The sequence below is a fragment of the Saccostrea echinata genome, unplaced genomic scaffold (genome assembly GCF_033153115.1).
Source record: "Saccostrea echinata isolate AGI-Se365-2 ecotype Australia unplaced genomic scaffold, CSIRO_AGI_Sech_v1 ptg000062l, whole genome shotgun sequence".
NCBI lineage: Eukaryota > Metazoa > Mollusca > Bivalvia > Ostreida > Ostreidae > Saccostrea > Saccostrea echinata.
The window spans coordinates 1958130-1985215 of NW_026889811.1; the positions used below are offsets into that span (position 1 = coordinate 1958130).

General features: G+C 35.0%; 1 protein-coding gene across 1 annotated transcript; it reads left to right on the forward strand.

The window, feature by feature from the left end:
* Positions 1–814: 814 nt before the first annotated feature.
* Positions 815–23174, forward strand: LOC133175458 (anaphase-promoting complex subunit 7-like). The gene is made up of 16 exons (XM_061310560.1): positions 815–914; positions 2467–2595; positions 3942–4019; positions 4440–4523; positions 7792–7907; positions 8201–8308; positions 8680–8863; positions 9316–9404; positions 11105–11219; positions 11871–12012; positions 15123–15223; positions 19184–19228; positions 19525–19637; positions 21033–21149; positions 21681–21801; positions 22363–23174. Exons 1-16 carry the CDS (start codon positions 849–851, stop codon positions 22417–22419), a joined length of 1665 nt encoding a protein of 554 aa, XP_061166544.1. The 5' UTR covers positions 815–848; the 3' UTR covers positions 22420–23174.
* The last annotated feature ends 3912 nt before the right edge of the window (positions 23175–27086 follow it).

A 27086-nucleotide genomic window follows, 5' to 3' on the forward strand; every position in this document is an offset into this window, starting at 1 on the left:
ACATTGCCTGAAATATGGGTCTAGAAGAAGAAATAATAGTTTATATGGATATAAGTTATATAGAACGTACATATGTAAGTACATTGTAAATCGATTTTATGCGAAATTTTCTCCTAGATATAACCCAATTCCAGTTTGAGTTTTAAATACTTATTAAAATCCCATCTGAGTTTTAAAAATATGTACTTATTCAATCACTACATTACATGTACATGACATATAATAAACCGTTTTAAATTAAGTATTTGCGCCATAGATGCAGCAGTTGTTAGCTACATGGTACACAAGTGATGAGTGCCGACAACAACCGCCCTTATCTACTAACAGTGAATTTTCGTACAATGTACATGCATATCTTTACCTTACTAATTGACTCCTATTATTAGAACTTCACGTAACTCAGTATTACACTAAAATAGCTGAAAGAGAGTCGGGGATTTCCAGTTGCATATTTTTAGAAAACTCAGTGGAGTTGTCTAACTTGTTTAGTGGCGCTGGATCGCGAACGGAAGTAGATTTAAGATGACAGTAAGCGCTTTGCGCTGCGCTTAGCGCTTAAAAAAAATGGAAAAGGGGGGGGGGGGTGTTGGTTCCATACACCAAGTGCCTGTGTAAAGACACACATAAGTACAATGTAATTAAAGTTCAAAGTAAAACTTTTTTTCACTTTTCAGAAAACTATTTTAGTGAGGCATTTGCCTCACCTGCCTCAATGGTAGTTACGGCATTGGTTTATGCATGCTGTAATATCGCAATACCTCTGCTTCGATTTGAGATCGGGTTCAATATTCCACTAATTCTTAACTCCACAACACTGCAGATCAGAATCGGCTCGAAAATTTACAAAAATGAATTTATTTGAACATGTTAAACAACTTCACGACTGTGAACTTCACAACGACTTAAAGCATTTGGTAATTTTTAGTGGATTTATAAGATTTTCATTTGTTTATTTGTAAAGAAAAATAAAGCTACAAGGGGTTGGTGACTGCTAAGACCTCAAAAGTACAGGCTTTTAGCAGGTTGGGCACACCCCACCAAATGGTCATTTATCCCCCGTTTGGTGGACAATCTCCCATATCGGAGACAACTTTTACTGATCAAATGGTGGACTTTTTTATTCTATTCCAAATTTTATTAAAATAAAGCAAAAGCGCATTTGCATAGACATTGGGGAATTTTATTGAAAATATTCCTCGGAAAATTAACATAGTTCGGTCGATTTTCCATGTGCAATTTCTCCATAACTTCATAAAAACGATACCCATAGTTGTCCGTAACAGCCGAACTTCTTGATCAATCGATCAAAAAAAATTTTGATTGTGTCTAGTAGGATAAAAATTCTATTTTATCCAGTGGTTTAACTCTTGATAAGTTTCAATCACTTTTTGGATCTTCGTCAATATTTATTTCCATAAAATCCCGTTAAACACGAGCTCCTCATTACTTTACTGGTATGGTGGGCACTTATTGCTATAAAGTTAAATTTTTCTACACTTGAACATAATATCTGTTGTTATTTTTCTTTTAGGATGAAGTTCCATATTCCATGCGACCTTTTGTGGTTTAATATGTATATTACTGATAAATTTAATATATTTGATAAATAATTTTCAATAAAATATTTACAAAGTGATATTTGCAATTATTCTTGTTTTTGTTCTAAGTACATCGTTTTAAAAACAATAATTATATCATAATCTAACTTAATTTACTATTTTTATAAAGAACAAAGCCAATACGTACAAAATAAAATGAAATAAAGGCGAAAACTTATTTTTTTTCTGATTTCCTAATTGAGAATTAACACAAACGTGCCTCCGTAGTTAAATCCGACTTTTGACCAGGTTATAAAAAGGTCATCGTTTTTATTGGTTTGAGTTATTTGATTGGTTGCCCGGATAATCGAAATTGAAAGTAAAGAACATGATTGACAGGTGTAGCATCGTTGGAGAAGGAGGGAATTTTCTTTTTAAGTAAAAACTGAGAATCATTGCACTTGTTTACGTATGTGACGTTTTTTGTCAAATGTTTGAACGACTCTGCGCAAAAAATTGCACGTTGAATTTCCGATTTTTTTCACCCAGAACATCGATAAATATCTAGATTTTATTCCACATGGTTAAATTATGCGCCATTCTACGCCATTCTATGGAATTGAACACAACCATTTTTCTCTCCCAAATGGTCAGTAAAATTCGTCTCCGATATGGGAGATTGTCCACCAAACGGGGGATAAATGACCATTTGGTGGGGTGTGCCCAACCTGTTTAGCACTGTAAATGTTGATGTTTTTTTTTTTTGTTTTTTTGTTTTTTGGGGTTTTTTTTTTTTTGTTAATTTTATCGTGTTTTCATAGTTCAGTGAGCTAGAAAATCAAAGATTATGTCTGTGTTAAAACCAATTAATTTTCTATATGCATATAATTTATAATATAATTATAAATCATATATTTTATTTTTATAGGCTTCCATAGCTCTGACGCTGTGTGATAACAATCCGGAGGCAGAGCTGATGAATCTCCCACAGAAATATCAGTGTATCGTCTACTATGGCAATGCTCTGTATCATTTACAAGAATTTCACAAGGCAGAGGTATGACGATTTATTTTATAAGACACATTGGGTATCATCTGAAAGTTCTGGAAACTCTGTATCTTGTTAATGTGTAAATAAACATGAATCAAGACAGAAAAAGAAATAGCTCTGGTTCAACAAAATACAGTAAATTCAGTTTATCCTGGCATCTTCTCTTGATAGATTGCAAATGTTTAGTTTAAATAAATATTCATAACCTTGCACAGCGGAAAAAAATGTGTATCACATATTTCCATGATAGGACAGTTCCTCATATTCAGTTTGAGGCATCTTTTACCTTGTTTTATTTATTTATTTGGGTTGTCCCAGGAAAATGCAAACATTTTTAATATTATTTTATGCTTCACTAATGTTATAGAATTAAGAATTGGCATACATTATTATTAAGATTTTTTGAATATTACGTAGAAATTTCAACGAAATATCTCTGTAAGTAACATTTTCCTCTTAGTTAAATGAATCTTACATAATAGCTGTTGGCACAATACCGACAACATCAAACATAACTTATGGCATTTGTAAATTTGTTCAGGCTCTTTTCTTTCAAATTTTAATGATGCAGAAAATTGACACTCATTTGATTTTTAGTTGATAAGCAAAGTACCCATCATGGACATATTATAAGCATCGAAAGATCATGAAATTAATTCTTTGAATAGACAACTTCCCTGCCCCAAGCATAACCTGGTCATACAACGATCTCTATGTATGACAAGCTCCTTCCTTTTCTGTTTGGCATATTTGGTGGGCTACTAAGCATCTCTACCATCAAATAATTGTCTAGTCATCCTTAAACCAGTGCTTAAGACAACTATTTGTGTCATTCCATTGTTTTTATCTCTTTTCCCTTGTGGACAGGAATCAAACCCCACTCAATAAAGTACTGAATGTTAATTTGGTGTGCTGCACTAACGTCCAATGTCACCAATGTAACAATAGCTAACGGAAAGTTTATGCATATATATAACATCATATAATTGCCTTTCATGTAATAATAATGAACTATTACAAAATGGTACTCTAGATCATAGAGCTTTTATTGTCACATTAAATTTTTGTTTATATCGGGCAATACACAAAACATTGATGACAATGCTATTTCTAAAAGTGAAAAAATTTCTGTGCGCCAACTACTACAATATTTAACCCCATTTAAATGCTGTTTCTTTTTTCATATGATATCACAACTTCATGTTAATATTAATTCAAAATAACGAAAATATTATTTCCCAATAATGTTCGAAAAATGAGTAATTTTGGTTGTGTAGTTAAAGAGTTATCTAGAAAGTTTGCATTTTTGTGGGACAACCCTCGTATTTATTATTATTTTTTTTTGTACACAGGATATTTATAAGAAAGCTCTTCACCTGAGAAAAGCCCTGAACAAAGAAAAAGTGAAGGACAAACCATCACCAGTTATAGTAAGTGAAAAAACGTTTTAGTAAAATTCTTCTGAAATGTTGATATCATATCATATATACAGTAGGTTCCATAACCAGGCTTGCCACATCAAACATTTATGAACAAGAGTCAGAAAAAATAAAACTAATAAGTATATATTATGGAAACTTTTTTACGTTTGCTTAATTAAAATTTTTCTTATTTTCAAACTAGCAAACATTATTAAACTGCTTAGTTCACTTAACTACCCAATCGATGACATAATATTAGAAGAATGATAAAAGTATTAAGATAGCAACCATTAAAATTCTCAATAGGGTTTCTCTCAGAGAGGAAAAAAAACTGTTTGAGGCTGATCAAAAAACACATTGCAGTAATAGGAAAAATACAAATGTATTCACTGTATCTGTAGTTGATGTTTGCATGACTGTTGTTTGTAGGAGCTGACAGATGAGGTGGAGGTGAAATACAAAGTATATCAATGTCTGATGGCCACCAAACAGTGTAGAGAAGCCATGGTTATGGTAAGATAGACTTAACAGTGTAGAGAAGCCATGGTTATGGTAAAATAGAATTAACAGTGTAGAGAAGTCATGGTCATGGTAAGAAAGACTTAACAGTGTAGAGAAGCCATGGTAAGATAGACTTAACAGTGTAGAGAAGTCATGGTTATGGTAAGATAGACTTAACAGTGTAGAGAAGCTATGGTAAGATAGACTTAACAGTGTAGAGAAGTCATGGTAAGATAGACTTAACAGTGAAGAGAAGTCATGGTAAGATAGACTTAACAGTGTAGAGAAATCATGGTAAGATAGACTTAACAGTGTAGAGAAGCCATGGTCATGGTAAGATAGAATTAACAGTGTAGAGAAGCCATGGTCATGGTAAGATAGAATTAACAGTGTAGAGAAGTCATGGTCATGGTAAGATAGAATTAACAGTGTAGAGAAGTCATGGTAAGATAGACTTAACAGTGTAGAGAAGCCATGGTAAGATAGAGTTAACAGTGTAGAGAAGTCATGGTAAGATAGACTTAACAGTGTAGAGAAGTCATGGTAAGATAGACTTAACAGTGTAGAGAAGCCATGGTAAGATAGAATTAACAGTGTAGAGAAGCCATGGTAAGATAGACTTAACAGTGTAGAGAAGTCATGGTTAGATAGACTTAACAGTGTAGAGAAGTCATGGTAAGATAGACTTAACAGTGAAGAGAGGTCATCGTAAGATAGACTTAACAGTGTAGAGAAGTCATGGTAAGATAGACTTAACAGTGTAGAGAAGCTATGGTAAGATAGACGTAACAGTGTAGAGAAGTCATGGTAAGATAGACTTAACAGTGTAGAGAAGCCATGGTCATGGTAAGATAGACTTAACAGTGTAGAAAAGCCATGGTCATGGTAAGATAGAATTAACAGTGTAGAGAAGCCATGGTCATGGTAAGATAGACTTAACAGTGTAGAGAAGTCATGGTAAGATAGAATTAACAGTGTAGAGAAGCCATGGTCATAGTAAGATAGATTTAACAGTGTAGAGAAGCCATGGTAGGATAGACTTAACAGTGTAGAGAAGACATGGAAAGATAGACTTAACAGTGTAGAGAAGCCATGGTAAGATAGACTGAACAGTGTAGAGAAGTCATGGTAAGATAGAGTTAACAGTGTAGAGAAGTCATGGTGAGAAAGACTGAACAGTGTAGAGAAGCCATGGTAAGATAGACTTAACAGTGTAGAGAAGCCATGGTAAGATAGACTTAACAGTGTAGAGAAGCCATGGTAAGATAGACTTAACAGTGTAGAGAAGCTATGGTTAGATAGACTTAACAGTGTAGAGAAGTCATGGTAAGATAGACTTAACAATGTAGAGAAGCTATGGTAAGATAGACTTAACAGTGTAGAGAAGTCATGGTAAGATAGACTTAACAGTGTAGAGAAGTCATGGTAAGAAAGACTTAACAGTGTAGAGAAGCCATGGTAAGATAGACTTAACAGTGTAGAGAAGCCATGGTAAGATAGACTTATCAGTGTAGAGAAGTCATGGTAAGATAGACTTAACAGTGTAGAGAAGTCATGGTAAGATAGAGTTAACAGTGAAGAGAGGTCATCGTAAGATAGACTTAACAGTGTAGAGAAGTCATGGTAAGATAGACTTAACAGTGTAGAGAAGCTATGGTAAGATAGACTTAACAGTGTAGAGAAGTCTTGGTAAGATAGACTTAACAGTGTAGAGAAGCCATGGTCATGGTAAGATAGAATTAACAGTGTAGAAAAGCCATGGTCATGGTAAGATAGAATTAACAGTGTAGAGAAGCCATTGTCATTGTAAGATAGACTTAACAGTGTAGAGAAGTCATGGTAAGATAGACTTAACAGTGTAGAGAAGCCATGGTCATAGTAAGATAGATTTAACAGTGTAGAGAAGCCATGGTAGGATAGACTTAATAGTGTAGAGAAGCCATGGTAAGATAGACTGAACAGTGTAGAGAAGTCATGGTAAGATAGAGTTAACAGTGTAGAGAAGTCATGGTAAGAAAGACTGAACAGTGTAGAGAAGCCATGGTAAGATAGACTTAACAGTGTAGAGAAGCCATGGTAAGATAGACTTAACAGTGTAGAGAGGTCATGGTAAGATAGACTTAACAGTGAAGAGAAGTCATGGTTATGGTTAGATAGACTTAACAGTGTAGAGAAGTCATGGTAAGATAGACTTAACAGTGTAGAGAAGCTTTGGTAAGATAAACTTAACAGTGTAGAGAAGTCATGGTAAGATAGACTTAACAGTGTAGAGAAGTCATGGTAAGAAAGACTTAACAGTGTAGAGAAGTCATGGTAAGAAAGACTTAACAGTGTAGAGAAGCCATGGTAAGATAGACTTAACAGTGTAGAGAAGCCATGGTAAGATAGACTTATCAGTGTAGAGAAGTCATGGTAAGATAAACTTAACAGTGAAGAGAAGTCATGGTTATGGTAAGATAGACTTAACAGTGTAGAGAAACCATGGTAAGATAGACTTAACAGTGTAGAGAAGTCATGGTTATGGTAAGATAAACTTAACAGTGTAGAGAAGTCATGGTTATGGCAAGGTGGACTCATATATACATACAGTGGAACCCTTACACAGTAAATATGTTGAATAAGTATATTGTGTAAATGGCTGCTCCTTAATTAAGTTCTTAAACCACAACAGTTTGTTTCAACAGTGGTGATAGACAGAGTATAGTAATCTTAAGGCTTGTACAGTTTCCTCTAATTTACATCTGGTAAAGTCATGCAGGTGTCTGTTCTCATATCAAGTCCTAGTAAACAATTCTAGCATTCCATCAATTGAAATGATACTACATATATGTAAGTGCTTATGTGTGTCTGTTAAAAATGAATTCAGATATGGATTTATTAATCTGTATTGGTTTGCTTAAAGTCATAAATGATCTTATTTTCATTACATAGCTGTATGTTGATATTCATTAAGATTCAATATCGTAAAGCATTTTTGAAGGAGGTCAATGTTTGTGGGGAAAAAATCTTTTATGTTTTTATATAGATTTTGTCACATTTTCCAAAGTAAACATTATTTAAAACTAATATATATGGATTGCTGAACATTAGTCCACTTATATACTGAAGTTCATCAGAATCTTGATGAAGCTATTAAAAATTAGGGTGCATGAAATTCAGTATTTGATGTAATGGATCAAAAAGTGGAAAGAAAAGCATTTGTTTTGGTCAGAAAAAATAATGATTAAAAATGCATGATGTTTTCCTTACCATAGCTGTATATTCCCATGTTCTGTTTCAGTTACAGGGCATAAGTTCTAAACAGAGAACCCCTAAAATCAACCTTGCCCTGGCTAAACTCTACATTAGGGTGGGCATGGACCGGTCAGCCATTACCAGCTACAAAGAGGTTCTCAGGTATGTTACTAATTATAGAAACCTTCAGTAACTACAACGAGGTTTCAGGTATGTTATAAGTTATAGAAACCCACAATGACTTCAGAGAACCAAGGCTGTGTTAATATAAATGGAAACCCTTGTAGCTTTAAAGAGATCCACATTTATATCACTTGCATAAACTCTAAACACCAATAAAATTGTTTTCAGGTATGTTACTAATTATAGAAACAATTGGAAAGTGCTCCTAAAGAATGCTACTGATAGAGGAAACAGTTAACAAGAGTTGAAGATTTCTATTACTGTATTGACAGGGAGTGCCCTTTAGCCTTGGAGGCCATGACTGGACTGATGTCCCTGGGGGTGAAGGGACCAGATGTAGCAGCCCTGGTGATGAATGGAGCCCACAACAGCTCGGATTGGTGAGAACAAAATAATTCTGGTTCACATGATAAGTCTACAACAGCTCAGATTGGTGAGAACAAAATAATTCTGGTTCACATGATAAGTCCACAACAGCTCAGATTGGTGAGAACAATATAATTCTGGTTTACATGATAAGCCCACAACAGCTCAGATTGGTGAGAACAATATAATTCTGGTTCACATGATAAGTCCAGTCTCATGTAATAATTTAATCAGCACATATTGTTATGATTTTCCCTATGCTTTTTGAAGAATATATCATATATATTGTTATCATCTTCTAAGAACAGCAAGGCATAGGTCATTCATTGGCCCTTGAGCCACTTATGGTTACTGAATGCTATTGCATTTTCTACTGTTGTTTTAGGTTGTCCTTGTGGATTAAAGGCCAGGCTCAGTTATCACAGAGGGACTACATGTCAGCCATAGCCACTCTGTCCTCGCTGGACAATACGTCCTATCTCCATGACAACACACAGCTCCTGGACAGTCTGGCGGAGGCTAAGTTCTACGATGGACAATACACACAGGCTTTGTCACTGTTCCAGAGAGTAAGTATCACACGCAGACTCTGTCACTGTTCTAGAGAGTAAGTACATGTATCACACACAGACTCTGTCACTGTTCCAGAGAGTAAGTGTCACACAAAGGTTTCGTCACTGTTCTTGCCATAACCAGTACTGTGGTTTTCATCAATTTTCATGGGGATCAAAGTCCTAGTTTGTAAATAAATATTTTTTTATATATAATTATTATGTAACATCCACTGGATACTACTGGATGTTATAGTGCTATTAATGTGTTTTATTTAGTTTATCCTTATCTAGTAGATTTTTTTCTAAATATACCTATATCAAGGATAAGCTGTTACCTATAAAAATTAATATTCATTTATGATACTATATTTATTGTGATTTGACTTTATTAACTTTGTTGTCACTAGATACATGCCTGGATCCCGTACTTTATATATATTGTGATTTATTGACTCTGTTAACACTAGATTCATGCCCTGGATCCCATGCATATGAAGAACATGGATCTCTATTCCTATCTCCTGGCTAAGGACAGAAAGGTCAAGGAGCTTTTGAAGTATGTACATACAGTCTTTTTATCTTGGAAGCAAAATAAATAATTTTAAGGAGAAAACAGGGAGTTGCTAGGATTTTCTTAAAGATGCTTGAACTTTTTTATGGAAAGTTTAAGAAAACTTTTTGAGGGGAAATAAAAAGTTAGTTGCATTCATTTGGTGAGATTTTTTACTATCAAATAATTTGATTCTGGTTATAACACAGTATTTGATTGGATAAAAAAAATTACTTTATATCGTATAAATTGGGTTGCCTATGTCACAATGACTTGAGTCGAAAACGTATCGATCCGCCTGACATTACATTTAAATTTTGTTCAATTTGAAGTCATTTTTAAGGCCAATCATCTTTTTTTTCTTACACTAAATGAATGAAAATTAAATTATAAGGAATGAAATTAATGGCTACCCAATTTATACGGTATAAACTGGGTTGGAACAGTTTATGCTTTTTTATAAACTGCTTTGTGGTTTATAAAGCGTAAACTGCCCCAACCCAGTTTATACTGTATAAATTGGGTAGCTATTAAATTCATTCCTTAAAAAAATGTTGAAGGCAGATGTATGTTATCAAGAATAATTCTGATGTAAGTTATAGTATTTCTATATAAAGAAGTAGGTCAACATACTGCCTGTCACCTCTTAAAAAAACTCTTATTTTGGTAAGTACATTATATGTAAACAAGACAGTACTAAATGTGATTGAAGTCATGAAATAAAAGGCTCATCAGTAGGTATCATTTTTACATCACTTCTTTGCTCTATACACGATGTTATTGTAAGCCCAAAATGGAAAAGAATTGATACCACAGTAAGGCATTAAAATGGTATAAGCATACTTCATTTTAAAATAATTTAATTCTGGTTATTACGGGTATTTGATTGGATAAAAAATTTACTTTATATCGTATAAATTGGGTTTGCCTACGTCACAATGACTTACGTCAAAAACGTATTGATCTGCCTGACGTTACATTTAAATTTTGTACAATTTGAAGTCATTTTTTAAAGGGCAGTTATCTTTTTTTCTTACACTAAATAATGAAAATTAAATTATAAGGAATGAATTTAAAAGCTAACCAAGTTATACAGTATAACCTGGGTTGGAACAGTTTACGCATTGCGATTTATAAAGCGTAAACTGTCCCAACCAAGTTTATACCTTATACATGTAAATTGGGTAATTATTAAATTTATTCCTTAATTATATGCCATTGTATATTTTTATTTGGTTCACAAAAGAAAATGTCAGATTGAATTTGCAATGACAATTTATTATTTCTAATCGTAAAACAATGTGAAAATGTAAACAAATCAGTGCAGGCATTTTCATAATAAATTTAAGCAACTCAATGAGTCATTTTGAAAAGCCTTTCTTCACAGAATAGGTAAAATAAATATTGTCTCTGTTTTTTAATACACAAGTAAATATATATCCCTAATTAGCATGTTCAAATTTTCTATAAAAACTGAATTAAAGCTAAAGATGGTGGACTATAGTTAGTTTATCTTTTAATTTCAAACACAGTATATGTACATGTACTGTGTATATCATAACAGACAAAGAAAATCTCACAGATTTTGAAGTTGTTTTGAGAGTATATCAAATTACATGAACAGCTTTGTTACACATCAAAGTTGATGAATTTAATATTCTCAGACATCTGTGTACACAGGAATTGTTATATTTCTTTGTTGACAGATTGTCCCAGCAGTTACTGAAGATCACAGAACAAGCAGCAGAACCCTGGATCTCCCTTGGTTACTATTGCCTAGCAACCAGAAAAGTCTCCAAAACAATCTACTTTGCACAAAAGGTTAGATACTTCATATCTGTATCTAAGTATGTAGTTTATAAATGATTACAAACTACAGAATGTACAATAAAGACTGACATGTGAACAGAGAATATCACCAATGAGATGATTACACTAATCATAGACTAAACAATTTTACATGCATTCATACATGTACAGATTGCCTGGTGTCCATCCATCTTTACTTAAAGCAAATTCTGCCTTTGTTAAGAATTGTTATGAAATGCTGATCCTTCTACAGTGTTTCTTGGATTTAAACATGTTAAATGTATTGACGCTCATTTGGTTAAAAAATATGGAATTCAAATACATAATTTTATGTGGCAGTTGTCAGTTCTGAGGGTATTGCTGTCCTTAGTTTCTAATTAAAATTACACATACTGTAGAATAATTATAGTGTTATATTTCATTATGCTACTATTCCAGTATGAAGTCTATCTGGTAATAAAACCTAATATAAATATAATGTAGATTACATTAATATAATAAACATTTTGTGTGTTTATTTTCTATCTGAATTAGCAGTGTTTTTTGTCATCACAATATGAATTGATTAAAAATTGTTCAGATGCACTTACATCAAGATATAGATTATTTCAGTACAAACCAGCTGAGCTACAGTCTCATTTAGTGCCTTTCTTACTCTGACAGGCAAACACACTTGATCCATACAACATTGAGGCCTTCCTGCTGAAAGGTACAGCTTTACTGGAGCTGAAAAAAGTGGATGATGCCACTCCACATATGAAGGAAGCACTGAGGCTAGCTCCACACAGATATGAGGCTTACACAGGTAAGAAAGTGGATAATCCCACTCCACACATGAAGGAAGCGCTGAGGCTAGCTCCGCACAGATATGAGGCTTACACAGGTAAGAAAGCGGATGATGCCACTCCACACATGAAGGAAGCATTGAGGCTAGCTCCACACAGATACGAGGCTTACACCAGTAAGAAAGTGGATAATGCCACATGGCTTACACAGGTAAGAAAGTGGATAATGCCACTCCACACATGAAGGAAGTGCTGAGACTAGCTCCACACAGATATGAGGCTTCCACACATAAAAATATCAATTTAAAATAGGAGATTAAGATGTTTCTAAAATAAATCTGAGAGGAAAATTTTCAGACAAAACAAATCACTTATGATAATTTCAATGTACATATGTACATGTGCATTTTTAGCTCTTCTGAGCCAAAGGCTCAAAGAGCTAATGCTATGGCCATTTGTGCGGTGTGCATAAACTTTTTAGAATATGGGCCATAACTCAAGAACCCCTTGGCCAATTATTGTCAAATTTGTCACAGGGTATCCTTGGCCCAAGGGCTCCCTTTTATACTAAAACTGGGGTTGTGACCCTTTAACAAGGGGAGATAATTAGGAAAATAGAAACAAAAGTACTGGTTGCTAAAAAATCTTCTTCTCAAGAACCACTGGGCAGATTATCACCAAACTTACACAAAAGGATGAGGATATGTTGTAGATTAAAATTTGCACGGGGATTTACCCTGGGGCAAAGGGCGTGGTCTCAAGGTCACTTCAAAGTTGACCAAAAATTACATTTTATTAAAATGTTGATATTTTGCTTACTATAAGGACTACGATCATCAAATCTTGTCAGTTGGTGCATCTAAGGACCTCATATCATGTTGACTCAAAAGTAGGTCACAGTGACCTACTTTTCAAATTTTGCGGCCATTCTTTTTCATAATGATTTAGAGGCATATTTCGAACAATTTAAGGCCTATGATCATCAAACTTTGTCAGTTGATGCATCTTGGGTCGTCAAAGTACGTCACTTAAAAAGTAGGTCACCTTGACCTACTTTTTGAATTTTATGGCTAATCTTTTTTAAAACAATTAAGGTCATTAATTCGAATACAGGGAGGCTTAGAATCATTAAATCTTGTAAGATGATGCCTCTTGGGGCCATAAAACATATTTATTAAAAAGTAGGTCACAGTGACCTACTTTTTGAACTTTGCAGGCATTCGATTTCAAAGCGTTTTAGAGGCATAATTTGGACATTTTAAGTCCTATGATCATGAAACTTTGTAAGTTGATGCATCTTGGGTCCTCAAAAAAGGTCAACTGAAAAGTAGGTCACCGTGACCTACTTTTCAATTTATATGACTATAATTAAATATTTCAGGTACTAATTGGCTTAGAATCATCAAACTTTGTCAGTTGATGCATCTTGGGTCTTCGGAGTAGGTCGACTAAACAGTAGGTCACAGTGACCTACTTTTGAAAATTTATGGCGTTAATTAAATATTTCAGGTACTAATTGGCTTAGAATCATCAAACTTTGTCAGTTGATGCATCTTGGGTCTTCAGAGTAGATCGACTAAAAAGTAGGTCACCGTGACCTACTTTTGAAAATTTATGGCTTTAATTAAATATTTCGGGTACTAATTGGCTTAGAATCATCAAACTTTGTCAGTTGATGCATCATGGGTCTTCGGAGTAGGTCGACTAAAAAGTAGGTCACCGTGACCTACTTTCTGAAAATTTATGGCTTTAATAAAATATTTTGGGTACTAATTGGCTTAGAATCATAAAACTTTGTCAGTTTATGCGTCATGGGTCCTCGGAGTACAACAACTGAAAAGTAGGTCACGGTGACCTACTTTTGAAAATTTATGGCTTTAATCAAATATTTCGGGTACTAATTGGCTTAGAATCATTAAACTTTGTCAGTTGATGCATCTTGGGTCCTCGGAATACAACAACTGAAAAGTAGGTCACGGTGACCTACTTTTGAAATTTTATGGCTGTATTTAATATTTTCAGGAATTATTTGGCTTAGAATCGTCAAAATTTGTCAGTTGATGCATCTTTGGTCCTCTGAGTAGGTTGACTGAAAAGTAGGTCACTGTGACCTACTTTTGAAAATTTATGGCTGTAATTAAATATTTTGGGTGCTTATTGGCTAGAATCATCAAACTTTGTCAGTCGATGTATCTTTGGTCCTCGGAGTACAGCAACTGAAAAGTAGGTCACGGTGACCTACTTTTGAAAATTTATGGCTTTAATTAAATATTACAGGTACTAATTGGCTTAGAATCATCAAACTTTGTCAGTTGATGCATCTTGGGTCCTTGGAGTAAAACAATTGAAAAGTAGGTCACTTTGACCTACTTATAAAATTTTATGATTATAATTTTAAAAAATATTTTAGGTATTAATTGGCTTAGAATCATCAAACTTAGTTGATGGGTCCTCAGAGAATGACAAGTGATAAGTAGGTCACCATGACCAACTCTCAGATACTAACTGGCTTAGAATCATCTTGGGTTCTCAGATTGTGAATTGGAATTTCAAGGGTTTATGTAAATATACAGGATACTTCGAGGCTTCAAATAGAAGTGATAGGTTGTACAGTTTATCAGAAGAGCGATTCAAGGCCCATGGGCCTCTTGTCTTTTTCATTGGTGAGTGTTACATGAAATGCTTTAATGATGTTCACAAGTCTTCATTTGTGTAATCTGTTCAGTATTTTGTGAAGTTATGCTATTTTTATTTCCTATGTAACTTGTTACACAGGATTTGATTGGTTGACAAGCCAGTTGTAAAGTTTTGTACACCCGGCTGAAGCGAGGGGTAAATAACGGGACATCACATAGTTTCTCCATCACAAAAAGCTAATAACATGACATCATGATGCATTTTAGCACATATTTAATCTTATCAACAGTTTTAGACACTATTCATTGGACTTAAGTAACGAATTTTTTGGCTACATAGGAAATAACAGGGTGTACGGGAATTTACCCTGGGTTGTATTCCATACATTAGGTGGCCTCAGGGTGTATGGGATACAACATGGGGTAAATCACTTGATTAAACTGGACAATTATTTGCATCCTATTTTAAAGCATTATTCCTGTCCGACTTCCAGGGTTGATACAGTGTTACATGGCTCTATATAGACACAGAGAAGCCTTGACCTGGGCAGGAAAAGCAATCAAAACTCTTGGCACCACAGCAAGGACGCTCACGGTGAGTTGTTGGTAAAGGGGTCATAAAATCTATAGCTAGAGCTTCTAAAGCAGGAATCTGTTGGTAAGATTCAAGAAATTTGTTTTAAGAAAATCATAAACAAGAGGCCCACGGGCCTTATAGGTCACCTGAGTATCATGTATCAATTTTGCCCTGAGCCCTGCCCTAACACCAGAACCTTGACACAGAGGGCATAAAATTCACAATTTTGGAAGAGGCACTCTTACTCATCATAACTATATTCTTTGTTCATTGGCTTAATACCCAGGAGAAAAGGAGAAGATTTTCAAAGAATCATTGCATTTTTAGGTCACCTGAGTCACTCAGGTGACCTATTGCTATCTCTTTTCGTCCGTCGTCGTGCATTGTCCGTCGTTCGTCGGTCGTACACTTTTCAACATTTTCAGCTTCTTCTCTGGAACCAGCAAACTAATTTCAACCAATTTTGGCATATAGCATCTATGGGTGAAGGGGAACAAAAATTGTGAAATTCATGGCCCCTGCCCCCCTTGGGCCTGAGGGGTGGGGCCAAAACTATCAAAATTAATGCAATCTTTAAAAATCTTCTTCTTTACTCCTGGACATCAAGCAGTCAAACTGTAGACATGATTGTAATAAGCATTGAGCCCTCTACCAAAATTGTGAAATTCATGGCCCCAGGGTCAGGGGTTCTGGTGCTAGGGCGGGGCTATATAAATCATATAGTGAAAGTGCATTATTTCTTTGAAAATCTTCTTCTCTACTCCTGGGTATTACTTAAACAAATTAAATACATAGTTATGATAAGCAAGGGTGATTCTATCAAAATTGTGAAATTCATGGCCCCAGGGTCAGGGGTTCTGGTGCTAGGGCGGGTTTATATAGATCATATAGTGAAAATGCATTATTTCTTTGAAAATCTTCTTCTCTACTCCTGGGTATTATTGAAACAAACTGAATACATAGTTATGATAAGCAAGGGTGACTCTACCAAAATTGTGAAATTAATGACCCCAGGGTCAGGGGTTCTGGTGCTAGGGCGGGGCTATATAGATCATATAGTGAAAATACATTATTTCTTTGAAAATCTTCTTCTCTACTCCTGGGTATTATTTAAACAAATTGAATACATAGTTATGATAAGCGAGGGTGACTCTACCAAAATTATGAAATTCATAGCCCCAGGGTCAGGGGTTCTGGTGCTAGGGCGGGGCTATATAGATCATATAGTGAAAGTGCATTATTTCTTTGAAAATCCTCTTCTCTACTCCTGGGTATTATTGAAACAAATTGAATACATAGTTATGATAAGCGAGGGTGACTCTACCAAAATTTTGAAATTCATAGCCCCAAGGTCAGGGGTTCTGGTGCTAGGGCGGGGCTATATAGATCATATAGTGAAAGTGCATTATTTCTTTGAAAATCTTCTTCTCTGCTCCTGGGTATTATGTAAACAAACTAAGTGCATGGTTATGACAAGCATTGATGCCTTTTCCAAAATTGTGAAATTCATAGCCCCAGGGTCAGGGGTTCTGGTGCTAGGGCGGGGCTATATAGATCATATAGTGAAAGTGCATTATTTCTTTGAAAATCTTCTTCTCTACTCCTGGGTATTATTTAAACAAATTAAATACATAGTTATAATAAGCAAGAGTGACTCTACCAAAATTGTGAAATTCATGGCCCAGGGTCAGGGGTTCTAGTACTGGGGGGGGGGGGGCTATATAGATCATATAGTGAAAGTGCATTATTTCTTTGAAAATTTTCTTCTCTTCTCCTGGGTATTATTTAAACAAATACATGGTTATGATAAGCAAGGATGCCTCTTCCAAAATTGTGAATTTCATGACCCTAGGCCTGGATCAGAGGTTCTGATGTTAGGGTGGGGCACTATTTATTATATGTAGTGAAAATGCATTAATGCTTTATAAATCTTCTATGCACCTGGGCATATCAGAGGCAAAAAGAGTAAAAGTCTTAATAAGGAAGGGTATTTTTTCCAGATTTTTGAACATCAGGACCATTTGGTCAAGTGTTTTGGTCCTGGCCAGGGATCTCTTAATTTGTATTCGACTGAGAGGAGTTATTCCCCTTTGCCATTTACTTGTGATAATTAATCACTGTAAATAGTACTTGAAAGGTTATTAGAATAAGAGAATTATGCAAGAATTTTTATTGTATAATACAAAAAGTACTTTCATAGTTTTAATGATCAGGTAGACTTGTAAGTAATAGATAAATAAAAATGAGACAAAAATAACTTGTCTTATGAAATGTTCATCAAAGACCAAGGGGCCAATGTAAGAGATTCCAACAAGAAATAAAAGAGTACAGAAGCACTGATTTTTTGTTTATATACTGTCTGGTAAGAGTGATAAATGGGGAACAGATTAAAACCCAATTTATGAACTGTTAATGAATACTAGACTAATTTGTTGATCCTGATCACCCTATTTTTCTTGCTTTTGGGCAACAAAGCTTCACCTTTCAGTTCATTTTATATTCTATGGATCCTCTAAATTGTTGTATTATACTCAGGTGACTGTTAAGGTCCTTGGGCCTCTTGTTTACTATGTAATCATTAGAGACCCCCCCCCCCCCAAAAAAAAGAATTAATGCATTTTCACTATATAATCAATAGAGCCCCCCCCACCACCACCACCACCAAACACCAGAACCCCTGACTCAGGGGCCATGAATTTCACAATTTTGGAAAAGGCATCAATGCTTGTCATAACCATGCACTTAGTTTGTTTAAATAATACCCAGGAGCAGACAAGAAGATTTTCAAAGAATTAATGCATTTTCACTATATAATCAATAGAGCCCCCCCCCCCCAACACCAGAACCCCTGACCCAGGGACCATGAATTTCACAATTTTGGAAAAGGCATCAATGCTCGTCATAACCATGCACTTAGTTTGTTTATATAATACCCAGGAGCAGAGAAGAGGATTTTCAAAGAATTAATGCATTTTCACTATATAATCAATAGAGCCCGGCCCTAACACCAGAACCCCTGACCCAGGGCCATGAATTTCACAATTTTGGAAAAAGGCACCGTTACTTGTCCTACCATGCACTTAGTTTGTTTAAATAATATCCAGTTAGGAGCAAATAGAAGATTTTTAAAGAATTAATGCATTTTCACTATATAATCAATAGAGCCTCCCCCCCCCAAACACCAGAACCCCTGACCCAGGGGCCATGAATTTCACAATTTTGGAAAAGGCATCAATGCTTGTCATAACCATGCACTTAGTTTGTTTAAATAATACCCAGGAGCAGAGAAGAAGATTTTCAAAGAATTAATGCATTTTCACTATATAATCAATAGAGCCCCCCCCCCCAACACCAGAACCCCTGACCCTGGGGCCATGAATTTCACAATTTTGGAAAAGGCATCAATGCTTGTCATAACCATGCACTTAGTTTGTTTACATAATACCCAGGAGCAGAGAAGAAGATTTTCAAAGAATTAATGCATTTTCACTATATAATCAATAAAGCCCCGCCCTAGCACCAGAACCCCTGACCCTGGGGCCATGAATTTCACAATTAAGGTAGAGGGACCAATGCTTATTACAATCATGTCAACAATTTGATTGCTTGATGTCCAGGAGTAAAGAAGAAGATTTTTAAAGATTGCATCAATTTTGGTGGTTTTAGCCCCACCCAGGGGGGGCAGGGACCATGAAATTCACAATTTATGTTCCCCTTCACCCAAAGAAGCTATATGCCAAATTTGGTTGAAATTGGTTGAGCGGTTCTAGAGAAGAAGTTGAAAATGTTCAAAAGTTGACGGACGACGCACGACGACAGGCAAAAACGGATAGCAATAGGTCACCTGAGTGACTCAGGTGACCTAAAAAATTAGATTTCATCAAGATGTTAATTACATCTTGATGAAATCTGAATCTCTTATGCATTTACTTTTCTATAATACACTTCCTATTTATATGTCTTTATGTTTTGTTATAGCTGTATGCCTCAGTTCTTGCCAAGACACCAACAGTTACAGCAAAGGTAAGAACATTTTAAAGTTACAGCTTACTGATACATAAAGGTTAGAACATCTAAGTAAACTGTTAAAACAAAGAGAAAACATCCATTTGCTGTATCAGCAATGAAATTAAGAATCATCTCTAGTTTATATAATTCTACAATTGCTCATTTATTTATCAACCAAAACAGGAATTTTTAAATTGTTAGTAATCTAAAAGCCTGATGTTTATTCAAAATATCTGATTTGACTGATCGTCAAATTTCCATTTTACTGAATACAATTTAGGTCTTCTGTTTTACTATACATGCTATTTCAGGCTAAGCCATATCTAGAGAAAGCTATGAAGTTGGATCCTTCATTCCTAGAGGCTGTGTATATAATGGTGGAGATTCTAGGTCAGGAGCAGCAGTATGATAAGGGAATAGAGATGTAAGTATGAAAAATCATACTGGTATGACAGGGAATAGAGACATAAGTATGGGGAATGTAACTGGTATGACAGGAGATAGAGATGTAATTATGGGGAATGTTACTGATATGACAGAGGATAGAGATGTAAGTATGGGGAATGTTACTGGTATGACAGAGGATAGAGATGTAAGTATGGGGAATGTTACTGGTATGACAGGGGATAGAGATGTTAGAATGGGGAATGTTACTGGTGTGACAGGGGATAGAGATGTAAGTATGGGGAATGTTACTGGTATGACAGGGGATAGAGATGTAAGTATGGGGAATGTTACTGGTATGACAGGAGATAGAGACGTAATTATGGAGAATGTTACTGGTATGACAGGGGATAGAGACATAAATATCGGGAATGTTACTGGTATGACAGGGAATAGAGATGATAGTATGGGGAAAGATACTGGTATGACAGAGGATAGAGATGAAAGTATGGGGAATATTACTGGTATGACAGGGGATAGAGATGTAAGTATGGGGAATGTTACTGGTATGACAGGAGATAGAGACGTAATTATGGGGAATGTTACTGGTATGACAGGGGATAGAGATGTAAGTATGGGGAATGTTACTGGTATGACAGGAGACAGAGACGTAATTATGGGGAATGTTACTGGTATGACAGGGGATAGAGAGTATGAGGGGTGTTACTGGTATGACAGGGGATAGAGACATGAGTATGGGGAATGTTACTGGTATGACAGGAGATAGAGACGTAATTATGGGGAATGTTACTGGTATGGCAGGGGATAGAGATGTAAGTAGGGGGAATGTTACTCGTATTACAGGGGATAGAGATGTAAGTATGGGGAATATTACTGGTGTGACAGGGGATAGAGATGAAAGTATGGGGAATATTACTGGTATGACAGGGGATCTTACTGGTACAAGACCAGAATAGATATGTTATTCATGGTATTAAAGGGGATATAGATGTAAGGAACTGGGGAAATGTTACTGATACCATAGAGGAAAGAGAACTATGATGAATTTTACTTGGAGGACAGTGGAAAAGAATTGTAATGAATATGCAAGTATTGTTAATGTTACTGGCAAAATGGAGGATAGAAAGAGAGTAAAGTACGAGTAATATGATAAGAGTAACAGGTAAAAAGGATGCATATTGATAGGTAGATATTCAATACAAACAATGTTATTGGTAAAAAGCCAAATGTTTATGAGATGGATATACACAGATAGAGTGAATGATACAGTTTATCTCAAGATGTTTGCCTGAAAGGAACTGATACTTTAGAAACTGTTCAAGTCTTTCAATCATTGAACCTTAACTCAAATCGGGAATTGTCATGATATTATTATGTGATAGAAAATGGCAGTTTTACCAAATTTTTTATTCAGATTACGAAAACAACTGGAGACCCACAGCACATGTCGACTTCACCAGATGTTAGCAGAATTCCTCACGCAGACCCATGAACACCAAGAAGCACTCGACCAGTTTAGTATAGCACTGAGGTAACAAGACCATTTTCATTCTGAGTTAAATCGTAATATTTAATGACGATTTTTTAAGATCAAATTTGATCAACTGAGTCAGTCACATTTCTGACTATTTTCCTTTTTTGTTTGACATCATACATTGTCTGTAATCCTTGGAGTATTTTCAGCTTCTTCCATAAAACTGAATCACTTCATACTAAGATTGGTAGGCCTGTAGATAAGGGGGAACAACAGATTGTAAGCTTCGTGGTTCTTGTATTTCTGTTTTTAGATTGGATTAATCCATTGTCCATATTTCTATTCTTAGTTTGGACCCATCTAATCTCCATATTGAATCAATCTAATGTCTATATTTCTACTTTTAGTTTTGACCGATCTTTTGTCCTTATTTTTACTTTTAGTTTAGACCCATCTAATGTCCTTATTTCTACTTTTCAGTTTGGACCCATCTTATGTCCATATTTGAGTTTTTATTTTGGATCCCTCTTATGTCCATATTTCTATTTTTAGTTTAGACATGTCTAATGTCCGTGTTTCTATTTTTAGTTTAGACCCATCTAATGTCCGTGTGAGGGAGGGCATGGAGAGGGTGGAGAAGCAGAATGATATGGGGCTGGAGAGTGCGTATGATGTCGGAGTGGAGGACATGGATAACAGTGATGAAGAGGTGGGTCAAAGGTCAAGGTCATCTCATTAAAAAAGGAAAATTTTTGGAATCAGGAAAAGATAACATTTCACTTAATGAGTACACAGTTAGAGTGACATTCATATCATTTGTCTAAATTTCGAAATTCTTTGTGTTTGAAAAATTGGAAATGAAAGTTTGATTTAAAAATCATCCTGAAACCCGTATTGTGTGGATTCATGTTAAGTTAAATCATAATCCTTTGAAGCAAGGGTGGGGCCACAATTTGGGGGTAATATTTTTTATTGGAATAATGATGGAAAATTCTTAAGAACAGCAGAGTCAAGTGACTCAGGCAAGCCCGTGGGCCTCTTGCATTTTCTTGCAATCAATTGGATGAATTCTAAACCAAGATGAAAGCAACACAGAGAGAGTTATTTCTCTTTTAACAAATCTGTGGACAAATATCACATATGGTAAAATTGTTGTTTGAATGAGTGAATATAATAACCTTTGTTTACAATACAAAGTTCTGTATTACATGTAATTGTGCATTATTTGGGTTTACCATGGACTGTATGACACGTGTACACTTTGTTTCAGGAGGAGTTTGAGGGCAGTGATGTAGAGAGTGCCTGGTCAGACACTGAATTCAGCTGATTGACCCCCACCCTGAGGAATTCTCACACCAGTACTGACCAGGACTTAGGATATCCCCCTCTCACCACTGACCTATATATGGATCAGACTATTCTACAGAGAATGGTTCTGTTTTCACAAACAGTGAGAGAGGTATCTCTGTCTGAACTGTTTTCTGATCCGCACAGTTTCTACTCTGTAAAAGATGTAATTTAAAAATAACTCTGTGAGGAATTGTGACATACCAGTGTTTGTACAGCCTTAACAAGTTGTATCAACACTAGTTGGTGCATGATTACATGTGCATTGTATGTTAGAAAGGTGGTGCATGATTACATGTACATTGTATGTTAGAATGGTGGTGCATGATTACATGTACATTGTATGTTAGAATGGTGGTGCATGATTACATGTACATTGTATGTTAGAATGGTGGTGCATGATTACATGTACATTGTATGTTAGAGAGGTGGTGCATGATGTCCATTGTCTTCATTAAAATGAGGCGATTTTTTTTAATGTGATTTAGTTTTAGCTTTTCATGGAAAATGATTGATTAATGAGGCTATTAATCTCCAGCATACTGTATATTTGTTCTTCATTTTGCACAGAAAATAAATTTATGTGTATTACATGTAAATACTATGATACTGTTTGATGTGAGATGTGTATTTGTAATGTGATCTAATAATAAATGGTCTTGTAATCAGAATGAATTGTGTATATAGAATATGTGTTTTAATTCAATGAATTAAATAAAAAAGCTTTTTATAGAATTAATTTTTTGATTCAGTTTGTATAACCACGGCATTGTGTTTCATACATAAAAAAAAATCTGCCTCAATATACAGTTATGTCTGAAATGCAAACGGATTCAGCGGCTAATTTCACAATGTAACAATTAACAGGACATATACAGTATGTTAGTGATGTCACTGTGATGTGCCTCAGTTTGTTACCGCCCTTTACCAACTCGGGGTGGTGGAAGTGTTTTACTTGCGTAAAATTATGTTTCTTAAACACAGATACATAATTATAATGTTCTCATATTGGTAAGCCCATCATTACTATAAAATTCATAGAAGAAAAGTTCTGATTGAGTCAACTTAATGTCTGAGGTTATAGTGTTATGCAACTTTCCAAAGGGAGAGTGTGAGACTCTGCAGGACATACAATGTATATTGTCTATAATACCATTCAGAAGTATGGGGAGGGACAAGTGGATCTGGAAACATCCCCCCAAGGATTTTCGTAGTGAAGAAACCTGTATAGTAAACTAACCAAAAAATGACCTTGGATACCCGCTCTCCCAAAGTCAGGAGACATGGAACAAAAGTCATTTGTGAAGAAAAGAGGCTTGTTCATGAGACCCCCCCTAAAAAAAATTACGACAAGGGGCCCATGCTTACCTACACGATCACCTGAGTTACTATGGCCCTGCTATTCATCGTCGCTATGGTCCTGCTATTCATCAGCAGATTTTTTTCCTATATATCCCTAAATAAAACTTTGATTGTCCATTGTGGCCACACTCTACTCCCAAGGAGTCATGATTTTAATAAATTTGAATCAACACTACCTGAGACTGCTTCCATATCGATTTGACTAATCATCTTGCCGCTGCTATTCTTGAGAAGAAGACTTCTTAAGATTTTTCTCTATGTAAAACTATCATCCACTGTGGTCCCACCCTTCCACCAGGGGGTCATGATTTGAACAAAGTTTAATCTACACTCGCTGAGGACGCTTTCATATCAATATCACTAATTATGCTTTTGCTGTTCTTGAGTAGATTTTTAAAATTTTTCTATATATATTCCTATGAAAACTTTGATCACCCATTGTGGCCCCACCCTTCACCTGGGGTCATAATTTGATCAAACACGAAAGTAAACTATAAAATAAAGCTTTCATTTAAGTTTCAACCTTTTTGGTTAAGTGGTTCTTTAGACGAAAATATTTGAAAGATGCCTCTAAATTTTTACTAATTCTTAATCGCCCCTTGAAAGAGGGCGTGGCCCCCCATTTGAAGAAACTTTAATCCTCTTCACCCAAGGATGCTTTGTGGCATGTTTGGTTGACATTGGCCCATTGGTTCTGGAGAAGAAGTCAAAAATGTGCAAAGTTTATACAGACAGACGGACGCCAGACAACATGTGATCATGCAGAAAAAAACTCACCTGAGCTTTCGGATCACGTGAGCTAAAAATTCTCAATTACAGGCTGTCCGGCGCCCTAAAATTCCTAAAAAGAAATAATTTTCCTTGGTTTTCATAAAATTATTTTAAAATTGTTGAATTTAAGTGAAACCCTCATCCCAAAAAGCTCTAATTTTTCACGTAATTTTTCCCTTTTTTAAAGATTTCTACTCTACCCTTTTTGAAAATGCATTCATTCAAAATGTGTCCTAATGTAGTTTACAGTTCTAATTAGATTATGCAGTGAAAGGCATTTGACCAGTGGTAAGACGTTCTCTCTGTACTTTTTTTTTTTTTTTTTTTTTTTTTTTTTGAGTTTATTGTCAAATTTGCGAAGGATATTCTATTTAAATGTCTGGTACTGCCCTTGTTTAGTGAAAAAAAATCTAACTTTAGTCCTAAATGAGTTCTAAAATTTCTTAATTTAGTTCCTAAAAGTCGCCCTAAGTTTTCGTGAAAGAGTGCTGGACAGCCTGCATTAACATCCATTCCTGACTGTCATGTACTACACTTCAGACTACTAGACTTTAACCATGACTGTACCATGTAATTGTAAACTTTAACCATGGCTGTACCATGTAACTGTAAACTTTAACCATGACTGTACCATGAGACTGGAGAATTAAGCCATGATTGTATCATGTGACTGCAGGAAGACAAGACCTGCAACTCCAGTGAAATAAAGTCAATATAAAGAGAGACAGTTAATATCGTAATTAGTTAATATTCGTAATTAGTACACAATCTGGATTTGTAAAGATTACATCTATAAATCATTATCTAATGAGTATAAAAGAAAAGAGCTTGAACCCGTCAGAGAGAATCAGAATTTGATTGTTAATGTGCTTAAGCTTAGTCTGAGTTATGTCGACATGCTCACGATAACTAGATGGTAGAGTCTGAAACGTCTGTTTCATATTTGGACATTTTACTAGAAAAAAAAAACGTTAATGGTAACCTAACAAAAACAGATAAACGTGAGGAATTTAGCTTTTCTATCGTCAACTTCCTTAACTTATGTAGCAGTATATCTTTATCACCTGCATTTGGGGTTTATATTTCCAAGTCGATTTGATACACAAGAGCATGCTCCACGTACGAACAATTTCTAAACGAGGCAAGCTATTGACAAACAAGTTGATGAAACAACGATATCAACAGTCTCGTTTAAAGTCAACGTTTTGCCAGTTCTATTCTCGACACAATGACCTTGTCAGCAAATACAATTTATCATGAAGTCGAATGCTGACTGATGTATTTCATACAAATGTTAAGCCATTAATATTTTAAGACTGAATTGTCTAGGGATTTTTCCGTTTGCCTGATCATGACAATGAGTAAACGGTGGATATGAGCGGTCGACAGGGGATGCTTACTCCTTCATGGCACCTGGTCCCACCTCTGATATTTATAGAGGTCCGTGTTTGCTCTGCTCCCAATTTGTTTTGTTTTGATGGAATTTTGAGCAAAAAATATATCTTTTAAGATTCATTGTAATATAATAGATTAGTTCTCAGCTCTGCAATGTGTTTAAATTTTTTAATCAGTTTTGCCTTAATTTCATTTCTTTATTTTTTATGAAGAAAACACTTTTGAAAATATTCAGTAAAACAAGGGGGGAAAAAAGAATGATACCAGAAGAATGGACAAATAACACAGAAAGGCAATTAGGACTACATGTAATAAATGTATAAAGCAAGCATATAAAACGAGAAACATATATTCATTCAATATTTTTATGTTCAACGTTATAAACATATTTAAAATTCATATATCAATTGGCTGGATGGAAATGTTTCAGACATTTTTTTCCCTGTATGTTTGAAGCATTTATATTTTAAATCTGGGATTTTTGACTAGATAATATAAGTGTTCTGGTATTATTGTTTTTTTTTGTTTGTTTTTTTTTTTTTGGTTTTCTTTTTTTTTTTTTTGGTTTTTTTTTTTGGTTTTTTTTTTTTGTTTTTGTTACTTCTGTTTGGGATGACAAGTTATCGAACGCTATTGAGGCATATTAAACTTGGTCTTATAATGAGTAAATAAAACGTAACCACGTCGATAACTAGTCGGCAATTAATCTTTGATCTAATCCTAAGCTTAAACTGTTTTTGTATTTTGTATCCTAGATTATTAAACAACCCAAGCATTGAAATACAGTATAATCTATGGTTCAGGACAAAGAGCTGATACACATGAATATTATTCTTGTTTCAAGAAGATCGAACCATATTCTACATGTATGTATTATTCATAAACAATGAGATAATTTATCTATCTTCAGTGCTAAAAATATGATAGATTGATTTTATTCAGACAGAACGCATTAAGATCTCTTATTTCTGTACTTCACCGACCCTTTTCCCACACGTTTCAGGCATGGAACTTTTTTCCTCCATGGTTTGAATCAAAAATTTGATTAAATTCCATGCAATAAAGAAATCTTTATTAACTTTAAAATTTTCATATAAGTATGTTGTAAAACTTTTTGTA